General features: G+C 44.5%; 2 protein-coding genes across 4 annotated transcripts in view; one reads left to right on the top strand and one right to left on the bottom strand.

The window, feature by feature from the left end:
- Positions 1 to 17,065, top strand: part of KCNJ5 (potassium inwardly rectifying channel subfamily J member 5) — a 66,077-nt gene that overhangs the window by 273 nt on the left and 48,739 nt on the right. The window contains exons 2-3 of one of the 2 annotated variants that reach the window (XM_071798685.1): positions 567 to 663; positions 9,692 to 9,845. The gene's annotated coding sequence lies outside the window, so the exon portion shown is untranslated. Of the gene's footprint in view, positions 1 to 504; positions 664 to 9,691; positions 9,846 to 17,065 lie in introns of those variants that run through there. The other variant, XM_071798686.1, reaches the window with a different exon arrangement.
- KCNJ1 (potassium inwardly rectifying channel subfamily J member 1) lies at positions 3,713 to 15,187 on the bottom strand. 2 transcript variants are annotated; one of them, XM_071798689.1, is made up of 3 exons: positions 15,047 to 15,182; positions 13,712 to 13,813; positions 3,713 to 6,315 (listed from the first exon to the last, which is right to left on the bottom strand). In XM_071798689.1, the coding sequence occupies exon 3, from the start codon at positions 6,294 to 6,296 to the stop codon at positions 5,181 to 5,183; it is 1,116 nt and encodes a 371-aa protein (XP_071654790.1). In that variant the 5' UTR covers positions 6,297 to 6,315; positions 13,712 to 13,813; positions 15,047 to 15,182; the 3' UTR covers positions 3,713 to 5,180. The 2 variants fall into 2 exon arrangements, with proteins under 2 accessions (XP_071654790.1, XP_071654789.1); XM_071798688.1 differs by lacking the exon at positions 13,712 to 13,813 and having other exon boundaries at positions 15,047 to 15,187.

Genomic DNA, 17,065 nt, shown 5'->3' with positions numbered 1-17,065 from the left:
TTTGGGGAGAATACCCCTGCAGGGATTAAAACTAAAGGTCGCTTGGGGGGGGTTGCAAAGCGAAGGAGCACTAAGAGATGGAATTAAAGCTTCTAGATGCTATCAAGGTCTATAATGTTTTACAAACGTCCTTTGTGCCGGTGTCCGTAATGTCCCAGCAACGCTTCTAAACGGCGGGGGGAGCTTGAGCGGGACAGGCGCTTTCGGGCACTGTTGCAAAACTAACATAGAACTCAAAGCTTTCGCAAGGTGGCCTGTGGTGTTGCTGCTGCTTTGAACAGCGGGGGAAACTGAGGCTTGAAGTTAGAGATGGAATTTAGGTCTCCCCAGCCTCCTGCTGACTCTGCTGAAGGTGCTTTAGGTGCCACTGCAGCCCCCGACCCTCTGCTTCCACGTCACCTCTGGATCCATCACAAGTGAATTAAAGTCTCCCAACACTTCTGTGAAGTGGCTGGATATATCCAGCTAGCAGAACTCGTGCCAAGAAAATAAGCCGCTGAACGCGTTAAACTTGGCGTAATAAAATAAGGAGGGGTCCCAATAAATTTTTTGCTTTGCGCTTTCAGGGTCGCCGTGGTTTGCGGAGCCAAGTTGAAGTTCAGGGCTGGTGCCTGCGCGGAACGGGAACGGAAACGGGAGCGGGTCGTGCGGCCCCATCTGCAGGTAAGGGCTGCCATCCAGCGGCAGCACCGCAGAAGACACTTGGAGATCTCCGGCACCATCCCAGCCTGCTTCTGTTGGGCTGTCATAACAGAACACTGCTGTAAATTTGTCCATGCGGGGCTTGCTTGGGATGTGGTCACCCAGGAGAGCAAGGGCTTTGATACTTTCTGCACTTAAATTTGGCTGGCAGCACGCAAATCGAGATGCAAAGTGAGATTGTCTCATCTCCAGCCCCCCCGCCCCGTACTTGTCCACCTCCCCGGAGCAGGGAGGATTTACGTCTGTCTTGTGCAACAAGTGAGTTTCTTCAAGTTGTAAGAAGCTTCCCCAGGCAGATGCTTCCACCACAGGAATGTCAGCTTGGCCTCAGGAAACACGTTGTGTATTGGAGCAGCCGTGGAGAGAGGGCTTTAACCTTCCTCTTGTTCCAGTGACATTGTCACAGGGTTATATGTGATTTAGGGCCTGTGGTGGTTCCCTAGGCTGCAGCAAGAAGCCATAAGCGCGGATTCACCAGAAGGTTCAGGAACTTGCTCAGTTTCCCCCATCCCCGCCGTGGCACGGGCTCTGCTCATGTTCCTCGCCTTGTGCTGTGGTTTCTCCCCGCGTGTGCGAGCAACAGGAGCTGGGCCAGCACCATGACAGTTGAAGGGGGGTAAAATAAAAAGGGAGGGGGAAATGAAGGCTCTTCCCAGCTGAATTTGCAGGAGTCTAACCACATCAGTTGGCTGCCTGGGGAAAGAGGATGTGACACCTCGGCTGCTCCCGCTCGTGTCGGGGTTTGCATGCTGCTGACTCGTTTATGGGCGAGCAGTGGAGTTTACAAGGAAGCAGAAGTGATGTGGGCAGTGCTCTGCCACATCCCAACAATGCAAGTCCCTAGGACTATCTAAACAGTTTGCTGGGGTTTGTTTTCTTTGTTACTATTATTTAGGGGTGTCTTTTTACCACTTACTACCAAGGAGTGTGTGGAGACAGCTAACTAGCACATGTAAAAGCAGTTATTTTAATTCATGGCCCTTTCTCCAGCAGTCAGCAGGATGCCGTATTCATTTACCAGCAGGAGGGTAAATCTATTTCAAAATGATTGAAATATTATGCACAGCTTGAATGAATGTTTAAAATAAATACAGTAGAAGAAACATGTTGTTTGTGAAATGAAAAGATAAATTAAGTTTAGTGCAGACATATTATTCCCAAGCCTAGCTGCTTGGCTTAACGCTTTCACAGCTAAGTCCTTTAGGCCTTAATCCAGCAATAAGCACATGGTCTGATTGCTTCTTCTGAAGAGGAAAGACTTTTTCTCCAGTCCTTTCCTTTGTATTGACTGAGCTGTTGGCCTCGGTGGCATGTGCCACTTTGTAGAAAGGACTAATTGTTGTTGGCAGCCTGGATGGCGAAGGAGGGAGAACCCTGAGCCTTGAGAAAAGTGCTGGGGAGACATAGAAATGAAGAGAGTGTCATGGGTAAAGAAACCAGCCTTTGTTTTCCAGTATCGGGTCTGTGGTTCCCTCCAGCCACTTCTGCTCTGCAAGATTATGTTTATTTTCATCCTCTTAACTGAACTTTCTTTTAATGGCAGTAGGGGTGACAGCCCCCAAAATAGACTTCCTATGGAGTCTGGCCTGAGTGGCACTGTGTGCGCCGTGTCTCCCGATAACCCTTCTTCCCTGCTCTGGGCTTTTATCTGGCTGGTGACAAACAGCCCCCTCCGGACAGCAAGAGGAAATTCCACTCATTGTTCTCCTGCTGCTGGGCTCTGACTACGGTTCTCTCTCGGTTCTCTATCTCCTGCTCGGGGCGGGCACTTCCTGAAGTGCCAGTCAGCGGGAGGGTTCCGTTCCCAGATTCCCAGTTAGGTCCCAGTATGATCCCCTCTAAGCTCGATAGCTCAGCCATGTCAACTTTGGGTATGTCCCGCTTTATTCTCTGCTCGTGCAGCAGCCAGTCTCAACTCTGTAACAAAAACATGCAAAATACTGTGATTACCCTTATTGCGATCAGCATAACTAGCTGTTGAGCTGGGTCTAGCTGTTAGAACAGACTGAACCTCAGGTGATCATCCTTGCGGTGCGATCATCTTCTGTTTGAGTTGTGCTAGTGCTTAATGCTTCTGGACATGGAATAACACCTCACATTTGTGCTGTAGAGCCATAGGGGAAGAGGTTAGAAAACCTGTCATGAATGCACAGGCTTAAGATTTTAAGGTGGTTTTGCAAGACCAGGGCCTGAAGTGCATTATTTGGGGACCCTTTAAAGTGTGGGGGATGTACACCACCTCCTGGACAGGCACCGCAGTAGCATTTAATCATCACCATCATCCCAAAACAGCTTTACATAAAGAAAACAGGAATCTCTCCTGTCATCTCATTGCATAGCTGGGTTTGACACATTTCCTTTTGTTAATATGGTGAAGAATATCCTTCTGCTTAAGGGCATCTTGGTGCACCTCTCCTCCCAGGGTAAGGGATATAACTTGTAAGCATCAAACACTGGCAGTGCTGCTTTCTAGGAAGTTATTTATACACAGGGCAACTGTACAGGAAGCCTAGAAAGGAAATGGAGCAGCAACTAAGGAAGGGCTGAGCAGCACAGCAGCCTTTCAGTTCAGACAAGCCTGGGACTCCCGAGACTTCATTTCACTTCTCTGCTCCCTCCTCAGTTTCGGTGGATGGTCACTAATCACTCACGGTTTGGGGTTTTTTGGGGTTTTATTGTGTATGTACCATTCAAAGTGGAGGAGAATGAAACTGCCCTTCCAAGCTCTGATGCTGTGATGATCGAGACTGTAAAAATGTTTTTACAGCTGACAATGCTATTTTGCAAGGTTGCAAAACCAGTATGCTTAAGGTATTGGGCAACATCTGCGAATGACCCTGAAGGTTTCAGCTGGCGGTTCTAGCATTGCGTAGGTCTAGCCATAGTGCAGCTGCTTTTAGTAATTCTGATGTGTGACGAGAATAGAACTTTCTGTGCTGACCTTCCTAGGATTGCTCAATGGTGTAACAGTGGTGCACTGAAGACAGGAACGATGGAGACAGTTGAGAACTGGCCTTTAAAGTGCTTTAGTGACATAATTGTTTATAACATTGTTCTTTTTACAACACGAGTACGTTAAGTCCCATGTTACAAACGGCAAATCTGAGATACATACTGAAGTGATTTGTTCTGGCCCAACAGTCTGTACTACACTGGGACAAAGACCTGAACACTCTTGGTTCCCACAGTTTGTTTTCTGTACTCATGTCTTTTGCAAAATAACTGTCTTGTCATCATTTGACCGGCTCAATTCTCTCCTCCTTTTAAAACCGGTCAGTCTGGCAGCTTTTAAAACAGTGCTTCCAATTTAGCAGAGTGTTAAAAATAGGTGAACTGAGTTACATCACTAGGAAACTTCTTCATCTGCTTGAAACTTAAACGTCAAAAATCATACCTGGAAAAAGTCACCACTACTGAGCTACCAGTGAGCAGAAAAGGTTTCCTGTAGGGATGCACACTTTGCTGTGGGGAGATGAACGGTTTGGGGCTGAATCTGAAGCCCACTGTTGCTGGGTGGCTCCTGTGCTGCGGTTTTGTTTTAACAAGACCTTCATGCTTCAAAGGAAAAGATAATCAGTGTTTGCATTGTGGATTTTGTTTGCGGGGTACATCTAGAGCTGGGCGTCTCCTCTCTTCTCCCAGTGGATTGCTCTTCTGCTGGGTGGGAAGCAGTGGATGTGTTCATTTCCCACATTTCGGGATAGTTATCTTAGATGTCTCCTAATTTCAGCTGGCCAGCTCTTGGGGAAGCGAAGAGGATCTGAGGAGTGAGACAGGAACAAGCTGTAAAATTCCTCTTCTCCCCTAGTGGGTCTCTGCTTTGCCTTGTTTCTTTGCCTTTCATTTGACTATTTTTCCCTGAAAGGAATCAAAAGCTTTCAGAGGAGAGAAGTTGTATTTCACAGAGTTCTACATGAAGCCCAATGGCACAAGCTTTGTCTTTTCCAGCCTCCTAAGCATGCACCATCCCTTAATGCTCCGTTTCTTCAGAGGCACCAGCTCCAAAGGAAGAAGGAATTGCTTCAAAACGTGTGCTCAGGTGTTCCAGAGCTGAAGAGTCTGTTTCATAGAGGACTTTGGCAGCCAGAAATGTGGATTTTTTTGAGGTTTGGGCTCCTAAGTCCCTTAGGTTTCTTGAGCTTTGCCTTCTGTCTCCCCTTTGCACGTTCTCATTCCATTTAATGTGTCTTGAAGTTTCTCTCCATCTTTTCAGGCTTTTTAAATGACTTGTGTACCTCTGGGAACTTAAGTGAGTTGGACATTCCAACGTAGCAGCTTCATAAAATGTCCAATAGGTATAAAAATATAAATTCTATTAAATATGTATATATAGTAGTTAAATAGTGTTCTGGAGATCACTGGTATTCTGTACCTCTTTGATTTGAGGCTTTGAGAAGATGAACGATGTTTTAGAGTAAAACCAAACCTGTGTTTCTGTTTTCTAAGTTGTTAATTCTCTCAAGATTGAACAGCTGGAACTACATTTTTGTGTCACTGGTTTCACCAGCTTCTGTCAAGACAAACCCAGGGTTGTCATAACCCTTCTTCTCTTTGGCTTTAGCTTCTTTCTCATTGTAGAGACAGAAGGCGCAGTGGGGAGTCTCCACGGCCACTGTCCTGCTGAAGTTCTGGAAGTCCACTCGGTATTTCCCTTCTTTGGTCTTGGACACAATGGGAGCAAAGCGGTAACCCCAGAGCACCTCCTCTGGGATGTAGGATGTCCTCACTTGACAGGTAGCACTTGTGGCTTCAACGGTGCCATCTAAAAACACCACCAGTTCAAAATCTTGCTGCAGAATGGTTTCTGCGGCCATGTGGAAGAATGGGCTGTTTTTATCGATGATATGATAAATAGTTAATGGGGAAATGAAGAAGAGATTCTCATTGCCAGCGTCAACTATAAATTCGATGTTGACCTGGTCCAAAATGATTGTTTCTCCTTCTGGGGTGATGGTGGTCTTCAGGAGCTTTCCGTAGATGTGGCTCCCAATCAACAGGCTCTTCCTGAGGTTGGCCACCCGGATGAGGAGGCACAGCTTCCCACCACGTTTGCTGATGACAGCATTCTTGCTGAAGGTGATGGTCTTAGCCCGGTTTTTGGACCTTGAGATCTTGGCCAAGATGGCACCGCACATGAAAGAATTGATGATGACCCCCAGGATACACTGGAAGATGAGCAGGAAAATGGCGGTGGCACATTGTTCTGTGACGCACCTGAAGCCGTAGCCAATGGTCACCTGGGTCTCCAAGGAGAACAGGAAGGCTGAAGTCAGGCCGTTGATGTTGTCCACACAGGGGGTGTGATTTATGGAAGGATTGAATTCTGGAAGATCTTGGTGTACGTACGCCACAACGTACCAGAGGAGCCCAAACAGAAACCAGCTGCCTAAGAACGCTGAAATGAAGATAGTCATTTTGTATCTCCACCTGAGATCCAGGATAGTTGTCCATATATCAATCAAAAAGACAAACCTTGACTGTCCTACATTGCCAAACTCTATGTTACACCTTCCGTCTTTAGAGACGAGCCTTGCTCTTCGCCGGCTGCGTTCTCTGATGTGGTTGCTAAAGCGTTTCCGGAGGTAGCTGAACATTCCCTCTGCTGATTGTGTTCTGCAGAGTAAGAAATAATACACGTTATGGGTAAGGCAGGTTTCGTTTATGCCTGCAAGCGAGAAGTAAATCCTGAGGAAGTCTCAAGACACTTGTTTAGGAAAAGGTTACATGATTTGCATATTTTCCCTTCAACTGGTAGAGAAAAGCTCCAGTAAGTACATGAGAAAACTAATAGGTTCTTGCCTAAGGAGCATTCCAGGAAAAAATGATCATTTTGGCTTACTCGGTAAACTTTAAATCAGTCAACTGTTAATATTGTCCCCTGCTCAGCTGAGTAGGTGGAGGTGTAGAAAAGCAGGTAACTTTGTGGATATACATGGGGAGAAGTAGTGGGGAGCGGCTACATTTTGAGGAGGTTTTCTGCCTTTTAGAAGACAAAGCAGGGCCTGTCCATGCACATGGGTGTGTGGGTCACCATTAGGAGAACAGTGAATTTAAGGAGGAATAAGAGTAGAAGCAAAAGGCATAATTAAGCCAGAAATAGGACTTTTCAGTGAGAATAAAAGAAAATATTAAATTTCAGCAGCAGGATGATTGGATGTTTACTCACCACAAAGGTAATGCTAAGACTAAAGGATCAGATTCTGAAGTCTTCCATTTAAGCAACGTATAGCTCTGCATCCCTGTTAATTTTGTCCTTTATAATTAGTCATGTCAACACTAGAGTCATTGATGGATAAAACACTACAGATGTGTTCGGAGTGGAATTTGGATCAACCTACATTTGGAAAATACCCAGTTTTGGATTTATTCAGCCATATAGAGAGGGTGACCTACTGCAGTTAGATGTTGTCTACTATATTCTTAGACTTAGGGCCCGATTTTGACCCAAAATTCAGGAATGTTCTTAGAAGAAATAGTTGATTTCGCAGTTGATCACCCTGCAAGCACAAAATGTGTTTCCTTGCCAGAGAGGATGTGTTTGATTAGTGCCCAGTGCTCACCCACCCTGAAAGCGTCCCCTGTGTGCCTATGTAGCCTTTGTTAAATAAAATCATTCTCACGTAGCCCAATTGAGCTGTGCGCTGTAATCAGATTTCTTGGGGGCAAAATGCTTCGGCTTAAAAAGAACCAAAATAAATTAACTTCTCACTGGTGACTCACACAAAGTATATGCTGAGTTTCCTGTGTCTCAAAGGATGTGGTGTCCCCAGCCATGTGGAGACCTGAATATCTTAGGGACCTGCAGCTGCCATGGGTGATGTTCTCTTTAGAAGGACCTGGACTTGAAGAGTGCTGGGTCTGGTTCAGCCTTCACTGGAAACTTCTGGAACTTTAATTTGCTTCAACTGGAGGAAAAATTCCCTCCTGCGTGAGCACACTGCGAGTATATTGCAAATTGTCTAGGGGAGATTAAATAGAGCGACTTATATAATACAGCACTTAAAGTCCTTTTGGTTTAAATCAGCAGAGGTAACCCAGCTATGGCTTGGCTAATATTTACCAGAATATGTTTCCTGTTGGCCCCAGATTAACAGGGAATTGCTGTCTGTCTGGTGTGTGAAACGGTGCTTTGCGGGGGTTGGTGAAGTTGCTGCTGTCCCCAGGCATAATATGTTTATAAAGGTGCTCTGCACTGCTTGTATTCTTAAACAATGAGGCATTGACCAATAAAACTACTTAATGAATAAAGATGGCACGTCAAGGTTACCTATGAAAACGTGTAGTTTCCATTTCGCTGTTCCAGTCTCATATTTCACAGTGACCACTGGAGTAAGCAGAAACTTTTGGATTTCCATTCTCAAATTCATAATCTTAACTAATGAAAGTCCCTCCACCCAGAATATTTAATAGAAGTTAGTAGTTAATATATACATTTCTACCTTTTTCTGCATTCCTGCCTGTAGGTAGCAACAATTATTGCAGCTCCTGATTGCTACTCACCAGCTGGTGCTCCTCTGCTCATTCAGAAATGGAATTGAATGGTTCTCTTTGCTCTTATTCGCTTTCACTCGCTTTGTTTTGAAAACTTTTGAATGCAGGGGGATAATGACCAGGTGCTTCAATCGTTCTTTGGGTGTTCGTACCATGCACGTTAATCCAGGGAAATGGCTTTAATCTCAGCCGTGCGTGGCACTTGAGGACATCAGTGAGAGAAGGAAGGGGAAGGTGTTTAATGTTTGAGAGGGGTCTGACAAGAACAAAGTTCCATCAGCTGCTATTTCGCTGCATTGCTGATAGCTGTGGATCACTCGTGTTCCTCCCTCGCAGCGGTGGGTGTGCGAGCAAAGTCGGCAGAACCGAATCATTAGCGGCAGACAGCACAAATGAAAAGCAGCTCGCTGAACCCGCCGCTTTTGTTAGAAATACATCTTTGTTAGGGATTCAGATGAAGTTCTAAGCAGCTTAGGTAGAAGAAAGGGGGATACAGTGTTAAAAGATTATTTTTTTCAGTCCTGTTCTGCTCTTTTCAAAACTCAGATCTCCTTTCTGTGCTGAACTTTCTCTGAACAAAATATGTGAAATATCCAACTCCTAATACCTTATAATATCCTTTTTTATGAGAAAAGCAAACTATGTCACTTAGTCTCATGGTGTATTGTCTGCTGGCTGCTTTACTACTGAGACCTTTGGCGAGTAGAGTTCATTTGCCCACCATTGCCTGGCCTGGGTAGAGCAGGGATGTGCCTGTTGTGATGGGGTGACAGTTGCTGCATTCTATCTCTGTCCTGCTGCTGATATCAAAATGATATCAGAATTAAGAAGCCAAAGACACCTAGCCCTCTATTGTATCAATTGTAACTATAGCAATCTGATTTATAGCATCTATCATGCTGGGTATCCTGCCTCTGCTCTGCGGAGAACTGGGAGCTAAGCAGTCTTTACGATACAACAGACTTTCCCAACAGCATTATTTCTGTTTTCAGACAATTAGGGTTCCACTGAAAATACTAAATTTTCAATAGGAAATGGCTCTCCAGGAGAAAATTCTTGTGTGTGATGTGGTGGTGTGGTTGCAAGAGAAGAAAAATACGGATTTAACTCACCAACAGTGCTATGCTGGTTTTGTATTCAACTTTAAGAGAATCTTGACAATAGAACGTTTTGCTTTTTGCCGGAACTTTCTAAAGGAGGAAGGCAGGTTTTGTCTAGTCACTTTTTCCTCTCTGTCTCCAGAGAAAGGTGTTAGAAAAGCAGATTGGAATAAGCTCTCAGCTGTGTGGCTGGGAGCAGAATCCATCTGCAACCAAAGAGCTGTATTGCAGTGCGATGTGGGCTGGGGGGGCGATTCTGCATAAACTCCCGCTGTAAAAGTCACGGGGAAAAGGGACAAGAGTCATGTGAACCAATTCTGCACCTTCTCTCGTCTTGTTGTTCTTTGCTGGAGTATTTAAGGGGTTGAATCATTAACTCGCTGTATTTTTTTGTGCAGATCGGCAATGTCAAGTGTGGTGCGGCGAGAGGGTTTCTGCAGGAGCCCCGAAGGCGCAGAGGCAGCTGACTCGGGCATCAGCCAGAAAACAACCATTCCCTGAGGCAAAACCACCTCTGGCCAACACTGACCCTGTTCAGCGTCTGATCTCAAGGTATCTCGGTGCTCAGCATTACCTTGTGTATAAAACTTCCCTTCACGTACACCCTTTCTTTCCAAAGTGTCAGGCAATCTAAACCGATAGTGGCTTTGTACCACCCCGAAAAGGACCCAGCTGTGGGGGCGGGGAAGGTTGCGGACAGAAAACATTTAGCGCTGTGGCAACAGCTTTCAGTGTGGTCGGAAAAAGGTTCTTTCTTACTCAATGCACAAGAAAAACATGAAGTTGCTCACCCTACGCTGGATGATGTTGCAGTAGGAAGAGTTCTTTTGAGTTGTACCTCTGTGTTTTTAGGATGTAGCCTGTCCATAGCTTGTTGGTGCTCCGACCAGAGGTTTGTCATTCACGGTACGAGTTGCACAGTGTAGCACTGGCCTGTGGCTTCACCTGGAATGGTTAAGGATGGGTGGAGGAGAAACTGGGCTTCCCTGGTCTAGGAACAGGCAGTTGTTGAGCTGTAGTCCTGACCCTGTGGTCTCAGACTGTTCCCATTGCCAACTTACGCTCCCCATCTGCGAAGGAAATAATTCCACTACTTTGCATGCGACTGTGAAGCTATGTTAACATTGATAACGGTTTTTCATGATGTAGAGTGTTGTTTTATACAAAACTTTTGGATCGCCCTGCCCCGAGATGATCACTGAACACAGTTGTTGCTTATAAAGTGTTTTGAGATCTTGTTCTATAGATACAGGGTTTTTTCCCATATAGAAGGCAGTTCTTCCATACTTAATTCTATTGCTTTCTTAAGATAAAGAACAAAGTGAAGTAGCTCTCTCCTTGGATAGTTTATATCTCTGTGTAAAGTAGTTTTGTCTTTGCATGTCTCGGTTGCCAGGGATTAAAGGGATGCGACATCACAGCAGAAGTTCTGTGCTGCTTATTACTTAGCCCTTCTCATCCCCTCCCTTCAATAATTAGTACTCTTATAGGTGAATCCCACATATTTAGTTTATAGAGGTCTTTTCTACTATTAACTCTTTTGCTGCTTTTCTGTCTATTCACTGGTTCTCTGCCAGTTGCAGAGAAACCAATGATGAAACCCTAGAATTGTTGAAAATTGAAAGCATTACTTGCATTCCTGACCAGATGCACATTTCCTTGTACCTTTTGGGATGATATAGGCTTTCTTCTATAGGAGATCGATCCTTCATGTATCCATCCACCCGACATGCTGAGCTTATATTGAAGCACATCACCTGCTACTTGTTGATCTCCCATCTCCTTTTTCTGCCCACTGGGCCCGCAGGGATTGGTGTTTGCTGGTTGATGCCATGTGTTTAATCAGTGGAGGTTCAGCAAGAAGAGTATCGGTCACCAGCAGTGATGTCCAACCAAGCTGTCAAGATGCCTCTGGTCCCATTACAGCCTCATCTCAATCGTTCCCTTCCCTCAGCTTTTCTCGGCTGCTGCACCATGACTGATTTCCAGCTGAAGTCAGAGGTGTTAAATGCGTTCGGTGCTCTTTCATACGAGCTCTGATGAAGCAAATCTTGTCTGTCTGAATGAGGCTGCTTGTGCCTAGTAGATCGGGTTAAATATTCCTGTGATTTATCACAACTGAATGCCATGAAAGCTAAACAAATTTGGGGAGTAAATCTTGAGAATGAAATCTCAGTAGGAAGCTATTTGCCTAATGTCCTACTTTTTTTTTATTCACATCTCCTGCCTGAAGCAAATAGCTTTTAGTTACATGAATACCTGATTATTCCCTGAAATCCTAAAACTCCAAATTGCCACATTTTCAGGCTAATTTCTGCTTTCAGGGGTGTGCACGGTGCCCTTTGAAGGTATTGAGGAATGCCAGCTGCAAATCTAAAGGCAGGGACAATCTGCCACCTCTGCAGTGTTTCACCAGCAGAGCTTTCTCTGTTCCAGTCCTTCAGCTACTCTTGTGTTTTAATTATTTCTGTAAGTGTAATTGACTTGCAAGACATTCTTGGCTTTCAGAATGCATTGAGTGGATTACTGACCCATCACATGGGTCACGGATGTGAAGAGACATATGAGCAAACTGGGTGCAAAATAGCTACTTTGCATTCTTAATAGCGAGTGAAGCCATTAATAACTTTCCCGCTTGCTGCACTCCGAGCCTGCACAGTTCTAGGTTGACATGCGTATGGCTGAGTTCATCCTCAGTGTAATTTGAAATTCATTTGGCATGGACTTCATCTCCTTATGCTACTTTAGAAACGTCTCCCGCGTTGCGATGCGATATGCTAATTCCAGCGTTTATGGCTGACTTGAGATGTTACATTTGAAAAATCAAATCCAATTAAATCAACTTATTACCAAAGTCAGAGACCAGCATTCAGCACTTTCTCTTCCTTGCTGTTTTGCAGAAAAGAGTAAACTTAGTAAGCATATTGTGTCTCAACCCATAAACAAGATTTTTTGCCCTAAGAAGACTGCAGGACCTAGGAAACATAGTCAAGTTAAAAAGTATTCCCTGGAGAGTTTAAATAGCTGAGCTCAGTTCCTGCCTTTCCCATTTTTTTATATACTATGGCCAAGTGTTCTCCCCTTTGCATCTTGTTTCTCTATCTACTCATAGAAGGGAAGCAAAACTAGGGTGTTATGTGGGTAAATTCACTTATTTCAAAAAGATCTGGGGCTTCTTGAGTGTGTAACAACTTGCTGTAGGTAGGATTTTGATGGAGCTCAGATTTTAGGAGACTATAAATAAGAGATGCCCAACTGCTATTTTGGCAGAAACATTATCTAAGACAAAAAGCTTTTGTGTGCATAATATCTCGCTATTCTCAGCAAGGAATGAAACAGAAATAAATACATTCTGGCTTTTCAAAATGCATCAATATTAAACCAATTTGCAGGTATTTTTGCAAATGAAAGTCTGAAGTTTAGATGTATTGAGTCTCCACACTGAGCAGGTCTTTGTTCTTAAATCACTATCACCAAGTGCCCAATGGCTCTTTCTGCCTCTTCTTGTTCAGCCTCTAATGCATTTTCTGCAGGAGGTCCTTATGTTCCAGAGCAAACCAGGTGACAGGATTAGACATAACCTCCAAATTTTAGATGAATAAAGTTAATTTGACATCCTTGTTTTATCTCTTGATATTAGCAGACATTCACACACAGGGTGTCTGTTACAGTGGCTGTAACTGTGATGCAAGTGTCACTTGTTTTTTCTCTTGGGGACAGAAATTCCAAGGGATTCAAGTAATATCTTGCTGTTTGTGATTATTCGGTACACATTTCTCCCTACAGTACAGAATGCAGCTGAGATAGTTTATTAAAGCACGAGCCAGCTTCACTTACTTAGCGTTTTTCGTGGGGTACCGCAGAGGAAGCGCGTTTGCACATCAGAACCCTGCGCTGTGAAACAAATGAAACCACCTTACCTCTGTGAGCATGCATGCAAGCTCATCAGCCACCCGCAGCCCAACGCGCTCCCCTCACCTGCTCCGTGGAGAAGACTCGTGAAAATATGCAGGGTGGGCCAACAGAAAACCCCTCCAAACCTGAACTATAAAACTCCTTTTCTCCAGCAGGTGGGCTGAGCTACAGTCGTGTTTCACAGACAAGAAATAAAGCCTCAGGTATATAGTGCTAGTGCGTCTTTTGGTAAATGGTGCTGCTGAGGGAATAGAAAGCTGGCACTTCCATAGCAACTTGGTTAGGAAGGTAAATCTGCATTTTGGTGTCGAACTCCCCTCATTCCCACTGTAGTCCAGAGGCTTAGCGATGCGTCTTGGCTATGGAGCATTAAGGTGAGCTGCTGACTGCGGCTGAAAGGCCGGAGTAGCTTTCTGGCGTGGGATGCTCTGAACCCCAAAGTGCTTTCACCATGACCACCCCCTTCAGGAACCACCCAGTGACCCCAGAATATCGCTGCTTACCAGCTATAGGGGTGAGTCCACAGAACTTCTGCCAAGAAACGTGAATTCCCAGAGCTGCTCTCTGTTACATTTCTTTTAAAGAACACCCAGGTCTGGATGGAGCTGCAAACCAGCACGAACCTCAGTGGAAGGAAATGAGGCACGAGCGCCTCTTTCCACCACCTATCTTAGTACCTCCCGGCCCCTTCACACCCAAATACAAATCCCTGATTAAGATTTAGTGCCCTTTGCCCTCCTTCCAAGTCCTCGTGTACCCCCTGCCAGCACGGTTTGACTGGTTTGAGGTTTGTGCAATGCCTGAACCGCCGCTCAGAATCCCCTGGACCCGTTTTAGGTATTAGCCGAAAGGATCAGGCCCTGGGCATTGCTGTATCTGCGTTAAAACTGAGCCGCTCATCACTGCGCTGTGCGTCTATAACACTCGTTAACAGCTGATGACCAAAGCTTTTCTACGCTACACCTTCTTTTTAAACAGAATTTAAGAAAATAGTGGCAGCTATTAGATAAGCACCTATGGAAAAGGGCTGTGGTATGGGAAATAGGGGTCACCAGTACAGAAGGGGCACCTCTTCTTTCCTAATCATTCAAACCATTATTTTCCTAATTTAATTCTATAATGGAGATTTTCCCTTTCTTGTTCAGCGAGGTTGCGTCACGCAGAAAATTGGTTTAAGTAAAAACTCTTATGGTGTCTTTCATCAGATGTTCTCAGAGAACATTACTAATAATTCATTAAAGGGGCACTGTCAGCTGGAACACTTCTAATTACCATATTCTGACAAGTCAACCCTTAAGTGGTATGTCCTGATTTTTAAATGTATACTAACACATATGCAGGTTTTTCTTCTGTCCCCTGCTGAAGTTTATATGGGTTGAGGAAAGAGACTGAGTGTGCGATTAGGGAAGTGAACCATGCGCTACATGTTGTCAGGCTCCCAATGGAAAATCATTTAAGGCTGGTTACTTTTTTTAACAGTAATTTTGAGAAACTTGTATTGTAGCCTCTGAGCATCTCAGTGCATCTGGATGTAGGGAACTTCTATGTGCCTGTTACTGCTGTGAAACTGAAACGTGTTGAATTAAGGTATAACTGACAATGGTAAACTGTCAGGGTTAGCAGAAACTGCGGCACAGATCTATCAAGAGTGTTGCCCAAGGAAAAGCCAGTGAATAAGCAGAATAGAACCCAAACCTCCTCTTCCACAAAGCAAGGACTCTCTGCTTCCCTTGCTGCAGTCATCAGGTGGCAATTTTGTGCAAGGAAACCGATAGGACAGTCGATGTGGAAATATTGTGGATTTTCTCGAGAAAACAATATAGCACTGAGCCTCTTACCTTGTGTCCAAAGCAGTAAAGGTGGGACGGAAAGCTGCCCGTGTCACCTAGACCATGCACATTCCACAGGACGTGGGTCCAAGAGCTTCTGTCTCACAGGAGAGCCCAGGGCCCTCTTTGGCTTTTATGTGCGGCTGTGTCAGCTCAGACTGGTTGCCAGCTCATCTATATGCAATGGCTCATTAGCATCGTGGCTCGGTTTATATATTGGATATGAAAGGCAGAGGAATGGCTGCTGGATGGAGAAAAAACACCGCAGAAGTGTTGAGCTGCCCAAGATGTTTTGGTCTGTGCTGTATCAGACTTGCGTGCCCTTGCCCGAACTCCTGCTTGAACTTTCCTTGCTAGATTTGAGCTGAGACCCAGAGCCCGTACAACAGCAGGATGCCAGAGCAGTTTATATCCCTATTTTTTGGAGGTCTAGTGTCAAAAAATGAGTTCTACCCTCAACGTTGTCATCCTCAGACTGGAAGTTGATCTTCCCTTGGTTATATAGCAATAAGAACCCCCCAAAAAAGACACTTATGGAATTAAGCTCACTTATTAGCCATCCTATTGTTTTAATAGCTCTGTCGTTAATAATACAGTTGATAAGCAGCACTATTCATCTCCAAAGCACGTTAATCCATCTGTGACACCTCCGAATATTCCTGCAAGGCAGGTGTGCTGTGAAGATACCAACACACCTATAGAATTTAGACCACCGGGAACCTACGATGGAATCGCTCCAGATACTTTTACCAGGAGCTGAGTAATTGATGTAGTATATTCCAATCTGGTTATTTGTATCCTGGATCTAGTATCTGCAGGCATCCTGTCGTTTTTACCATTTGGCAGTTCATAATGGCACATATTAATGTTCTTGCATCACACAACATACCGCAGATCGCTAACATAATTTTTCAAAGCAACCAAGCTAGTTCTGCAATGAAACTCATTGGGATTTTTCCCCCACTATCTTGAAAGAACGTAGTTGAGCCCTTAAAGGGATTTACTTCTGTTAAATATTATCCTCAAAACTGAGAAATTAAAAGTGAATGGGCTTTCTTCCTTTTTTCTCTGAGTCTTGTCAAAAGATGATTATATAAAAAGAAGAGCTTTCCACAGCTTTCAGAAACTCCCCAAGTGAATTCAGTCACAGGTTTTTGGGAAACAGTGTAATTAACGACTTGATTCGGTCTGAAGCCAGAAGATTCTTTCTATATTTTTAGTGTGGAAAAAAGCAGAGTGGGAAGAGGGGAGTAAATGACCCAGATTTTCACAGGCGACAAATGACTCCTGGGTGCTCTGTCTGAGACCCCTTGAACGGCAGAGACTCCCACAAAATACATTACAAAGTGACCTCTCTTTATTGTCTCTGCTGTTGCACATCCAAATCACCCAAGAGACTCTTGGAAATCTAGGCTGTTGTGTTTGATAAACTGATTATTTTATTCACCTGGGGTAACGTTTCTGAAAATGCATCCATAGCCAAGCAATTAAATCCTCGGTACACCAGAAACTCTTCCTAATTCACAACAATCTTCCTTTTTCTGAGCTTGCTTCCTTGTTTTCCTGGGAATGTCTCCCACAAAGTGGGGAGAACAAGGTGTGACCGAGCTAACATTTTCACAATGTCCCTCGCTATATTTGCTATTTTCTCTCGTTTTTCCAGTGTTTTCCACAATAAAGTCATTTTCCATAAAAAGCAAGTCCTCTATGACCAATCTATTTGCCTAAGAGAAGTTTTTCCTCTATAACTGTTGATAATCTTTGCTTTGTCAAAGGAAAAAGATGTAATGCCGTTATCTCTTGGCATGATTATTTCTAGAAGAGGTCTCCCTGAGATGTGATCACAGATACATATTTTAAGCACAGTAGGCGAGTGAGCACTGCAGGCAGTTGTTTATTCATTAACCTCGGTGTAGCTGGGCTGGCAGCCTCTCACTACTGATTTACTCTGTGCTCACCGTGGGGAGGGATTTGAATCCATTGCAGTTCTATTCGGGGTCCCAGGGGAGGTGATTCTGTCCTTCCAGT

Source organism: Patagioenas fasciata, chromosome 24, assembly GCF_037038585.1.
Source record: "Patagioenas fasciata isolate bPatFas1 chromosome 24, bPatFas1.hap1, whole genome shotgun sequence".
Classification (NCBI taxonomy): Eukaryota; Metazoa; Chordata; class Aves; order Columbiformes; family Columbidae; genus Patagioenas; species Patagioenas fasciata.
The sequence above is the reverse complement of the archived record's forward strand: the minus strand, read 5'-3'. Positions and strand labels throughout refer to the sequence as shown.